General features: G+C 36.7%; 1 protein-coding gene across 1 annotated transcript in view; it reads right to left on the reverse strand.

The window, feature by feature from the left end:
* Positions 1-9,609, reverse strand: part of LOC148850496 (cyclin-dependent kinase C-1-like) — a 29,972-nt gene extending 20,363 nt beyond the window's left edge. The window contains exons 1-10 of the mRNA XM_088944221.1: positions 9,147-9,609; positions 8,477-8,613; positions 7,487-7,568; positions 7,079-7,169; positions 6,931-6,960; positions 6,347-6,411; positions 6,163-6,219; positions 6,003-6,075; positions 5,794-5,914; positions 5,553-5,670 (exon numbers count right to left, since the gene is read on the reverse strand). Coding sequence (XP_088800347.1) covers positions 5,553-5,670; positions 5,794-5,914; positions 6,003-6,075; positions 6,163-6,219; positions 6,347-6,411; positions 6,931-6,960; positions 7,079-7,169; positions 7,487-7,568; positions 8,477-8,586 — 747 coding nt within the window. The 5' untranslated portion in view covers positions 8,587-8,613; positions 9,147-9,609. The remainder of the gene's footprint in view (positions 1-5,552; positions 5,671-5,793; positions 5,915-6,002; positions 6,076-6,162; positions 6,220-6,346; positions 6,412-6,930; positions 6,961-7,078; positions 7,170-7,486; positions 7,569-8,476; positions 8,614-9,146) is intronic.
* Between the last annotated feature and the right edge of the window lie 2,750 nt (positions 9,610-12,359).

Below are 12,359 nucleotides of genomic sequence, written 5' to 3' on the forward strand. Positions count from 1 at the left end.
CTCAAGGGGTTGTATCAGGTCAGCCACCGGTTCAGAGGGTAGCCAGGCTTTAAACCGACCCCTCTGAACCGGTTTCAAAAAAAATGTACCAACACGGGCCAATACGCCCGGTGTGTTTAGTGCTTATGGTTCAATCCCTAGGGGAGGTAACACCTTGTCCCTCCTCCTGGGATGACTATATTTTCTTTATTTGAATTAATAAAATCACTCTCATTTATCAAAAAAAAAACAAATGAGCATAAAGCCTTAAATATCTGACTACTGAACCAGGGTATGGAAGGGGTTGTGAAGCTTAGGCCCCTTGTGTGCCTTTTTTTGTAATAAAATAAAATCTATTAAAGAAAAAATAAACTACAAAGGAGAGTGACCAGAAGTCACTCGAGAGAGAAAAAAGAAAACAAAACTTCAGATCCCACACAAGTACTCCAACGCCAACCTAGCCTCTATAAAACCAACAAAGAACAAAAAACCACCAAAAATGGTTGGCTTCAGTATCTCCATTCCTATTCCTTGATGAAAGCATGTGAATTCAGTTTGTGGCTAGCCTGCACAGGGAAATGACCAGATAGAGCCAGCTTTTGCATAGACCAAACTTCACCTTTTGTCATCCAACCGCCAAACTGTCAAACAGTTCACAAAACATGCCAAATGGAGAAAAAAATATAGTGAACCGCAAGAACTCCTTTGGAATCTCTGCCTTAGCTGCGAAATAATTACCAAAAACGCAGGTGTGATGCAGGTCTCTTTTTCCAATCTGCTTAAAGAAACCAATCCCCTTAAAAGGCAGAGTAATATATATTGTAATTTATGTCATATTTCACCAACTGACAAGGGAAGAATAAGATCAAATTGTAAAAGCAACATGGCACATAAGGTTTCGCATAAAACATAATGTTGATGAGGTCCAAATTAAACCATAACTATAACTAGGATTTTGGTTAGTGCACTGAGTCCTCTCTTGGAAAAAGTAATCTCACCATATCAGAGTGCCTTCATATAAAAAAGGTAGATCACGGGCAACATTCTAATTGCAAATGAAGTCCTCAACTCCTTCAAGAAAACCAAAGGCACCAAAATGTGCTGTAAGCTAGACATGGAGAAAGTCTCCATAGGCTGGAATGGAAATTTATTGAGTGCCTTGGAAAACTCGGATTTTGTGAAAAGGGGATCCAGTGGACCATGGAATGTATTTCCTTTGTGTCCTCTAGAATATTAGTCAATGGCCTTCTAGGACCAAAATTCCATGTGTCTAAAGGAATCAGACAAGGAGACCCCCTCTCCCCAAATATCTTTATCCTTTGTGCTGAATCCCTAACTAGAAATATTTGTGCCCATATGGAGAAAAGAAAGTCTAACATGGGGTGCAAGCCTCCAAAAATGGTCCAAAGATGCCTCTGATGCAATTTGCTGACGACTGCCTCCTTTTCTGCAGAGCCTCTCTAAATGGGTGTAATGAACTGTTGGAAAACCTAGAGGACTATGAGAAGGTCGAACAAAAGGTAAATTACAATAAATCAAGAATCTTCTCCTGAAAGAACACTCCAAAGAGATGCCAAAAAATCAAGGAGACTAAGGATCCCAATTTCCAAAGGTAAAGCCAAATATCTGGTAACTCCAGTTTTGAGTGGAATTGCTAAAAAAGAGAGAGAGAGAGAGAGAGAGAGAGAGAGAGTCTCAAAGACATAACAGAGCTCATAACAAATTACAATGATGGAAAGCCAACACTTTCAAAAGCTGACAAGAACACCCTTATCAAATCAGTGACCAATGTCATGATTCCCTCTCCCAAAATCCACAATCAGACAACTATACAAAATTTAAAGGGAATTTTTCTAGGGAAAATCTAGAAGATGGAAACCAATAGTGTGTGGACAAACTAGAATAACATTTGTAAACCCATTAAGGCAGGAGGCTTGGGATTAGGAAAACCAAGAACATAAATGTGGCCTACATGGCCAAATTAGGTTGGAAAATTTTGATGGGAAAAAACAACTTATGGGCCTAAGTGATTAGAGCAAGGTATCTTTCCAAAACAAACTTCCAAGCAAGCATAGTTTTCAAGGCTCCAAGGCAAGGCTAGGCGACAGGGGGGCACCTTGTCGCCTAGGCACCCACCTTGGCGATGGATTTTTTTTAAAGTAAAACCATATATCCTAGGGTAGTTGCCTAGGTTCTATAACCATCTTTCCTTAATAATTATCCATAATTTTCATAAGATAAGTATAAATTTCATGTTTAAGTCTAGAAAATCAACATTTTATGAGAAGAAAAAGAAGAAATGAAAGAAAATTCAAAAACATATAGGGGCTGAACCCCTACTTTAGTTATAGGAAAAGAAGAAAAGAAAAGGTGGAAGAAGAAAATGTGTTTATTAGACAAAATTTTAAATTCTTCCCTTGCTTATTGGTTCAGGTTTTGAAATCTTTGAGGGTTCAATCAATGATCAAAATTTCGATACAATATGCCCTGTATCGGGCATATTGTATTGTATCTTTGGGGCCCCAATACACCTGTTTATAGGTGTTTTCAGGAACCCATTTTTTAAAATAATATATATAATTATATTTAAAAATGAAATTGAAAACCAAAAAAAAAAGGGGGAGTACCATTATAAGTACCGATACACCTCTGCCAATACACATAGGTGTATCAATACTTTGAACCATGGGTTCAATACAACAATTTGTGTTGATTAAACCCTAACAAAACTGCTTGGAGATTGGGTGAGGCGAGCCTCCAAGGGCACCTTGTCACTTTGGCAACTATGCAAGCAAGAATAAAGAAAGGAAGCTATTCTAGCAATGGAAGGGCATTCTAGAGAATAGAGATCAGATTCAAAGAGGATCCAAATGGATTGTAGGAGATCGGAAAACATCTACTTTTGGGTTCATAATTGGAGCAGGGATGGACCTGTCTATAAACAAGTTGGATTAAATGATTTTAAAAATACTGATTTGGAAGCTAAAGTAGACCAGTTTATCAAAATTGACATGAAAACTCGGGACATCCGAAAGCTAGAAGCAACGATCCCAAGATATATTGTTGAAAGGATTGCAGGAATTTACATCCCTCAAAGCTGGATGGATAATAGGGGGGGTTTCTAAAGGAAATTTTACCAATAATTCTGTAACCTAGGCCCACACAAATTTTCTGAGAAATGAAAAGAGGCTAATTCAACAAAAGAATTTCCTTTGAATATTGAATATTCAGCCCAAGATAACAATTTTTTATGGACGCTCATAATGAACAAGCTGCCCACCAGGCACAAACTGAAGTAAAAGGATTGGAGCTTAGATCCAAACTGCCAATTTGCATTGCAGGGAATAGAATGAAATAATGAAGCACCTTTCTATTAATTGCTGTGGAGCCAAACAAGTATCCACTGACTGAAGAAAGGTCTGGAGAAGGTTCCTGAGGCGTATTCTAATGCAAGGGCTTTATTGGGGTGGGGTTTATTAAAGGGGTTGGGTCTTGTTTTGGGTTCAGGATTTTGCTTTGCTTTTTTGGTGTTTTTGGGTTTGATTTCTTTATCCTGTAATTAAAATCTAGGGTTGAAGAGTTGTGTATTGGTGGACAGTGGATGTTATCCTGGGGGTGATATCTTGTGACCTGTTTGCTTTATCTTCCATTTTCATTAAAAAATTTCTTTTTAATTTATTACCAAAAAAAGGGAAATTGTCTAAAACTCACCATGAGTTCTCAACATTTCTCTTAAACTCACAACTTTTCAAAATGTCTAAAACTCACCATGTCAGTAAGTTTTTATTTTCCAAAACTCGCCTTCCATTAGTGTACCGTTAATGCTTCTTAACAGAGGTGTCCGTGTCAGCATAAATAACAATTTTTATGACCAAATTACCCTTGAATGGTGAGTTAGAGGAAAAATGATCTTTTTCAGTTTTCATTTTTCTTTTTTTTTTTTGCATTTTTAATGTTTTGTTATAATTTCCGATGTTTTTTATAATTTTTGTTTTTTTACATTTTTCTATTTTCTGCAATCTATAAATTTTTTGTGTTTTTTACAATTTTTATTTTCTGATTTTGTTTTTCAATTTCTATAGTTTCTATAATTTGAATTTTTTTTTGTTTGCAATTTATTTAATTTTTTATATTTTTTGTAATTCCTATATTTTTATGTATTTTATATTTGAAAATATTTTTTTGAACTTTTTCCTTTTTTCATGTCTAAATATTAAAATGGTAACATATTAACACCCGTTAATTTATTCTGTATGTATTTTATACTTTTCTATGAAGATTAAAATGGTAATATATTAATGCCCGTTAATCTGTTTAACGTCAAGTTTGGGATATGGTGAATTTTAGATATTTTGAAAAGTTGTGGTGAGTTTAAGAGAAATGCTGAAAACTCATGGTGAGTTTTAGACAATTTCCCAAAAAAAAATCCTATAGGCCCCAAACAAAATGAAGACTTAACAAATTGGTTCTTATGATCAAAAAATCATAGAGACAACAAGTCTATAGGAAAAAAGATGGCATATTTAATTTGGAACTTATGGCTTCAAAGAAACTCTTGTGCCTTCACAAAAGTTAGCTTCAACCCAATCAATCTTGTCAAGAAGGCAGCTAGGGATTTGAAGGGCTTCCAAGAAGGTAACAAGATTAATGCAATTCCAATTAAAGTAGACATCAAATTTGACAGAAGCCTCCCCAATCAAACTTCTTAATGAACTTCGATGCTTCTGTCAAGGTCAAAATGGTCAATCATCAATGGAGATGCATCAATTGACTGGGTGGCAAGAGACTCCAACAACATCATCAACTTAAACTCTAAGTGGATATGCACCAACTTGATTAACACCACCAAAGCCTAGGCAGCCAAGGAAGCGTTGGAAGAAATCTTACACAGCAACTTTCTTTGTAATAGAGCTGTAAGGGACTCTAAATTCACAATGGATTGTATTAGAGGCAAAGTGGAAGTGTGGAACCACTGTGGCGCACTAAGACTACCCAAGATGTTAAAGTGATGTTAAACGATAGCTGGAGAAGAATCAAAGTCAGTCAATCATATATATGGAGAGGCCAACCAAACTAGTGGACTTAAGAAAGCCAGGGCCACATGGACATGGAAAGTCAAGACTTGAGGAGATGGTGTGAAAGGATCAGGGTGGAAGACTTGTGGGTTGCAATACCCCAAGACTTTGTTAGTGCTTTCTTCCCTCTTTGTATCAATAAATAAATAAACCAATGTAACGCCCCCAATTCTAGAATATAGTGAACTCCCCTCAACTTATCTAAGGACTTCAATGCATATTCAGAATCATGTTATCTTCTATAAACATCCCATATATCCTTGTGTATCTTTTATAAACAGTTCTCTATTTCCTCATGTTAGAGTTAAACAAGCATGGACACCCAATCTTCTATCTCTAAAGCTTATCGTCCATTTTTGTATAGGATAATGCAACATTGCACAGTGCCTCATTGTGCATAGCCGATACTGCATAATGGAAATACCTTACCTTTTCTCAAAAAATTAAAAAAAAAAAAGAAAAAAAAAAGCTTATGGCCCAGCCTGAAGAGTGCCTTACCTCATTTTTCCCAGGCAATATTGGTTTTCCATGCAGAAGTTCTGCAAATATACAACCAACTGACCACATGTCAACAGCTGGACCATATTTTGTGGTTCCAAGCAGCAATTCTGGGGGTCTGTCCAAACAAACCATCACCAACCTGAACCATTAATCAAAAGTGGTACATAGTTTTGAAAAGAAGGTTAACTACATGGATATCAATATCTTGTCCATGTTAGCCAAATATATAATTGTTTACCTATACCACAAAGTAATAACACGATTTGTAAGAGTTGCATTGTGGTCATTGGAGAATGACCGTGCAAGCCCAAAGTCTGCAAGCTTTAGATTTCCTTGATTGTCTATTAGAAGATTAGAGCCTGCCAATAACAAATTTAGTATACATATTAACCCGCCTCTGAAATTTAATGAACTAGTACAAAAGATGTAACTCAATTTGGTAAGAACCTTTGATGTCACGATGAAGCACTTGATTGACATGACAGTAATGAAGCCCAGTCAATAGTTGTCTCATATAGCACTGAGAAGAAAAACATAAGCAAATTGGCATCCATCAGTTACTACTAAGACAACGTGTACTTTTCCAAGCTATGTGCCTTTTTGGTACCTTGATCTGGGGAACTGAAAATCTAGTCCAACAATAAAATACATCTTCACCCTTTATCTTGTAGGAGAACCAGACAGATCATTAATTGATTTTCTCACCCATCAAAAGGGCAAGATCAATCTAGAAGAAACATGGATGCTCCCAGCTGAAAGTATGAGGGAAAAAATGACAGCTCAAAACCCACAGGAAAGAAACTACTGTAAAAAATTGAATCCCCAGAAAAAAGAAACCCCTTTTGATACATCCACCCTAGCAGAATGACCCTCAGAAAGTGTAAAGCACAAGAGCAGGAAAACCACCAAATTCAAAAGAGAAAACCCAACAGAAACCCAAAGAGACTGCTAGTACCAAGAAGAATTCTGAAAGACTTGGAAGAAAACTACATGGCCTTCAAAATTTGAACAATTAAAGAACCCGATACTATCATCACAAGTTTCTCAAATGGGCGCCACAAGAATCCGAACCTCTACATGCTGAGTTGACTTGTAAATTATTTCAACTGCTTAACGCATCCATTCAAAGGACCACAAGAAAATCAGAATTGTGATTAAATCTTAATATCAGCACCCCCATCTTCCTTCTGTATCCTTCCTCTACTTCTGAAAAACTTTTATCACAAGCAATGTTGCATCCTCAGCCTTGATATTCATATTAAAGAACTTTTGCAATAAGGATTATCAACCACTCAAAGTAATAATTGGAAAATGAGAGGCATGGAGTGGCATCGATAACTCTAAACTATATTATATACAACACTGAACCACTAACCCGGTTTTCCTTGCTCATCCATTTCAGGACCTGAAAGACAACAAAAAACACCTTGTAAATCCAAATATGAGATATTGGAAGAACTGAGTTTATTCATTGAGCACATGTAAGAAGGAAGCAAATATGCAAACTCAGAAAATAAACATACCTTGGGAGGTGACAATCTCTTTCAACTTGATTATGTTTTCATGATGCAACTTTTTTAGAATTTTAATTTCACGTATTGCAGTTACTGGAAACTGCAGTAAAACCAAATTGTTTGAATATTCTAACATTAATGTTAAACAGCACAAACATGTTGTGTCCGGATGAGCTACAAAGGAATGTACAACAGGCTACAGAACCTTCAAGAGTTAATACACCAATGCTCTGCACACATAAGGTCTGGACCGCATGTATACAGAAAACTAGTGTGTTCACTCCTGATTGGTTCCATAACCCATTGTACACACCTTTGTTTGTAGTTCATCCTGCTCCAAACATCTCTACCTATCTACAAAACCCAAATGCATAACTAATAAAATTATCAATATAACAAGAGAAAGGCTGACCATACCCCTTCTCTTTCATTGTCCATCCGTATCTTTTTCAAAGCAACAATTTCCCCTGTTTTGATTTCTCTAGCCATGTACACTTGACTGCAAAAATGGCACCATCAAATTAGAGACAAGCTAAAAATTATTTTAATTTGATTACTATCCATAAACAGAAAATACTAAGAACCAGATTTTTTTTTTTTTGATAGATTCCTATAAACCAGATATTCATTAACAGAGATCTCTATGACTACGCAATTCTACACTGGCCATCAAGCAACACTACAAAATCCAGAACAACATATATCGTGATAAAAAACTGCTGTACATGAGAAACTTCTTTATGAATAATTTTAAAAAGTTCATTTATTAAAATGATAGAGAGAATATGTATTGATATAAACTCTGGATACAAGAAAACACTCTAAACAGTGTTAAGAACCAGTTTGGACAGGCAAGATCCTTGGATTCCAGAGTGAACCACTTATTCCATTGAGTTCCTAGATCAACCAACTCAATATATCTGGTAACTTTTCAAGATGGAAATGATAGAGGATGAGCTTTTGAGGGTTATCCTTACAACATCGAGGACTCATACTTGAACACAATATTTAATCACACTGATCAAGAATCGGATTCATCACAATAATGTTAACCACAAAAAAAGAGACCACGTCGTATATTATATCTTATTAGCCTTTTGATGGCGTATCTATTTGGTGTAATCTTCATTTCTAGACGTGGGGAAAACACACACAAAAATATCCAAAATTGAAATAAAATATCAATCTTTCACAGAACAGTTGAGTGTTGACTTGGCATTCTAATAAACGGACTGATATCATCTGGATGGGAGAAAGAAGCATGTAACAAAAAATAAGTAACAACAGCAAAGTTCTTAGCGTGGAGAGGACAGAAGGAGACAATATGAAAATGAATAAATAAACGACTTTTCTTTCTTTCTTTCTTTCTTTCTTTCTTTCTTTCTTTCTTCTCTTTTTTTTACTCACCCATATGTTCCTTCGCCAATCTGCTCCAGCTTCTCGAAACAGTCGACACTTCGAGATCCCCATGAGGGAGACTCATCAAGATTAAGCTGACCGGGAGCCGCTACAGACATTGTCGCACCTTGCTTAAACCAACACCACTAATGGTTTGAACAAAAGAATGAAACCAAAAACATGAGTGCAAAAACGATCACTAGAAATTTGCAGGTGTATAAGAAAAAGAAACATGAATAGAGAACCAATCACTAGAAGTTTGCATGCAGGTATAACAAGACATTTGAAAGATATTTTTTATGAGTAACCAATTAGCCGTGCCTGCTAAAACGGTGGTATAAGTGGAATTTTAGACTCCTCTTCTTCGCAAGTCTTGCGATTACTTCATATTTCATTAGCGAGCCTCTCCATTGAAACTGACATTTTCAAATCAAACTCTAGGTTCCATTTAAAGTTGTCATTCTTTGCTCTCTAACTAACTTAACTTCATGGCCCGTACAGTGCAATTCTAATTCGAGTTTTGGCCCAATACAGCTAGAGAGCTTCATGAATTTCTTCAATGTGTGGTAAACAAAAACCTAGTAACTTAGACGAAAGGAAACCCAACGAAAACAAAAATAAGCAAGAAGAAAACCCTAGAACTTCGAACTCAGTAGCTGCATTCACCTAACGACCGTACATGGTTATTATTTTTCGAAGCTGGGCTCTGTCAAACGTGTTCTTCGCCTTCGATGGCCATAGTTTCTCCTATTCATAAAAAAGCACCTCTGCGATTAAACCGTCGGCTTCGCCGTTGTCGTCAGCATTGATGCCGTCAATATCCATTGTCGTTCGACAAAGACACAGGGCTGCAGAATGCAGACACCATCTTGTCCTCGCGGGAACATACAACAAGAGTACTCCGGTTTTTCTTTCTGGGTTTTGACTCAACCAGGCTTTTTCTGGATTCTGACTTAACGAAGGATCATCACGTGAGAAGAAACGTTTGGTTGTCGTCGGATACTCGGATTTAAATACCGGATCTGCTCCTCACACAGGGCGCGGAATATCTCCCGTGGTTATTAATTATAATTCACGGAAAATGTTATCAATGCACAGTGGATGTGACTATGAGACGTTCATTGGTGAGGAGCAAATCCCATGACTTCCCGCGACGGTTAGTTCAAATATCTACTCACCAAATGTTCTTACACGCCTCTACTATGTTCATGGGCTGGACCGGGTCAGGTTGGGCTTTCACTCTGTATTAATAGATTTTTCTAAGGCCTAAGTTTGAGCTTGGTTCGACCATCAGGCCTACAACTTGGGTCCGAACCTGACCCTTATAAAAATCTCGAAGCCTGGGCCTAGGCCTAAGCCTGAAATTCATCCCATATTATTACTATTGTTGAAACGACTGAATAGAGAGAGAGAGTGAGAGAGAGAAATTATAAAGAAAAAAACAAAAAAATGTATATATTAAATTATAAATATATATATTTCAATAAATATTATATTATTTATATATTGTATATAATATATAAAATATATATTAGGTATTTTATAAAATATATAATGATGAGTCGAGTCGGGCCAAGCTTTTTTGACAAATCCCGAGCCCAGGCCGTAACACAGTTGGGTTTACTACATTAGGCCTGAGGTCAAACCCACGGACCTAATTACATGACCAAGCCCGACCGAGGTGCGGATCGGGCCGAACTGGGCCATCGGGCTGCCCGGCCCATGAACAGGTCTAGTCTCTACCTACAAAATACCCCCACCATGTATTGATAACATCTCCCTATCAATGAAAAGGGAGATATTCCTAATGAGCAAATGTTATGTTTCCTTGGGAAAGACGTGAGACCCAATTGAATTTTAAGCACGCCAGTATTTTACGTGATATTTGAAGGTTCGAATGGGCTCCTCACGAAGTGCGCCCACAGGCCATGGCACATCCTAACCGTATATGAAATAGCACAGTGAGATGAATTTGCAGGGGCACCCTATAATGTGTCTCACACATGCTTTATGGCACATCTCAACCGTGTATTGAGAATATCTTCAAATGATAATACGAAGTTATTTCTAATGCAAACTAAGATGTGCTTGTAGGGCACCTGTTAAATGCTTCGTGGGGTCCAATCTTATCTCCAAGATGTGTGTATAGGCTGTGTGGAAAGCCAATACATCTCCATACAAATGTACAACTTGTTTAATTTCACCATGATGAATGTGTATTCTTATCAAACAATTCTTAGGTGGCGTTTGATAAATCTGAAATGTTAAAAAGATATTTTTTGTATTTGAAATCTGAAAATTAGCATATGTGCTTTTCTAGTTTTTAGAGGCTCTAAATCCATAAGTTTGTTTGTGTTTGATCAATCATTTACCATATGAAATTTACTGATTTTACTTTTTCACCCTTATAACATACTATTCGGAAATGTTGATTTCAATTTGCATTATTTCATAAAAATTAATTATCAACTTCAAAATAATATTGAAACAATATAAATAAAAAATAATTAATAAATGGGATGATTAAAAACAAAAAAACAATTAATGACCATAATATTAATAATAATAATAATTATTATTATTATTACTCATCGAACCACCACTACCGCAAGTTGCAACGGCGGGGTGGAGGGAAGACAGGGGAGAGAGAGAGAGAGAGAGAGTCATTTCAAGTTGTAGTGGCGGTGGCGGGAAGACAGGGGAGAGAGAGAGAGTCATTGCAAGTTGCAACGGTGGTGGCAGGAAGATAGGAGAGAGAGAGAGAGAGAGAGACATCGTTGCAAGTCGTGGCGGGAAGACAAGGGGAGAGAGAGAGAGAGACGTCGCTATAGCGGCGGTGGCGAGAAGACAAGGGGAGAGAGAGAGAGAGAGAGAGATGTCGAATGGGGATGGGTATTTTTGACTTTAGGCCATGTCTAAAATGCGTTTGAGCGTGTTAAGTGATGGACCTAAGTTTACAAATTTCAGATATGAAAAATCTTTTCAGACCCTGTTTCAGATGCAATACCAAACAAAGGTGGCGTCTAAAAAACAACATGTTCAGATTAAGACATTTGAAAAGTGCAATCAAATGCCACTTTAGTTGTGATGAAAATAAATAGGAATTCAAGATTGAAATCCACCTTTGTTCTCATTTTGAATACATAACATGTATATACTTTAGAAAGCCCTTAGGGCTAATCCATTCACCTATTTTAGGTAATCATTTATTTATTTTTTCTTTTTTTGCTACAATTAAAATTTTAATTGTTAAAAATGTAAAGGAGTACATAAGGAGGAATAATCTAAACTAACTCATGGTGAATTCCCCAAAACTTTGTATCGAAAGTATGAGAAATAAAGTTTAAAGATCTATGCACATGAAAGAAACATAAATCATCAAAACTACCAGCAACATTCTTAATGTCAAATATAACTGGTTGAGCAGCCCATGAAGAAAAGAGCAATGTCTCTCACAAGGCAGTAATCACGTTGAGATTGTCATTTACCACAAGATTTTTTGATGATGAAACGACGAGCAATGCTTTAAAGTATAAAGAATAGCCATCTAAGTAACCATTTCTTGTACAATGATAAATGAAATAAAGTCTAAAGCTAAAGACCAGGTTTGCTTGGATTCAACAACCAAATTGCTGATTGACCATGGTGGTTGTATATCATCCACCAACAAACATCAAACTATAGATAAGGCACCACTTTCAATTGCAATATAGGGAACACCCTATTCCAATGCTAATTTTAGTTCATCAAGAAGAACCATTGCTTCAGTCACTAGAGGATCCCCTTTATTAAAAGGAACTACACACACAAAGATGCAGGCCCAAATAACTTCCGACTCACTTGAAGAAGTCATACCAACAACTCCGTCCACGTTGATCTTAATAACATCTAC

The sequence above is a fragment of the Nelumbo lutea genome, chromosome 5 (assembly GCF_056320005.1).
Source record: "Nelumbo lutea isolate HS-2025 chromosome 5, American lotus-T2T, whole genome shotgun sequence".
NCBI lineage: Eukaryota > Viridiplantae > Streptophyta > Magnoliopsida > Proteales > Nelumbonaceae > Nelumbo > Nelumbo lutea.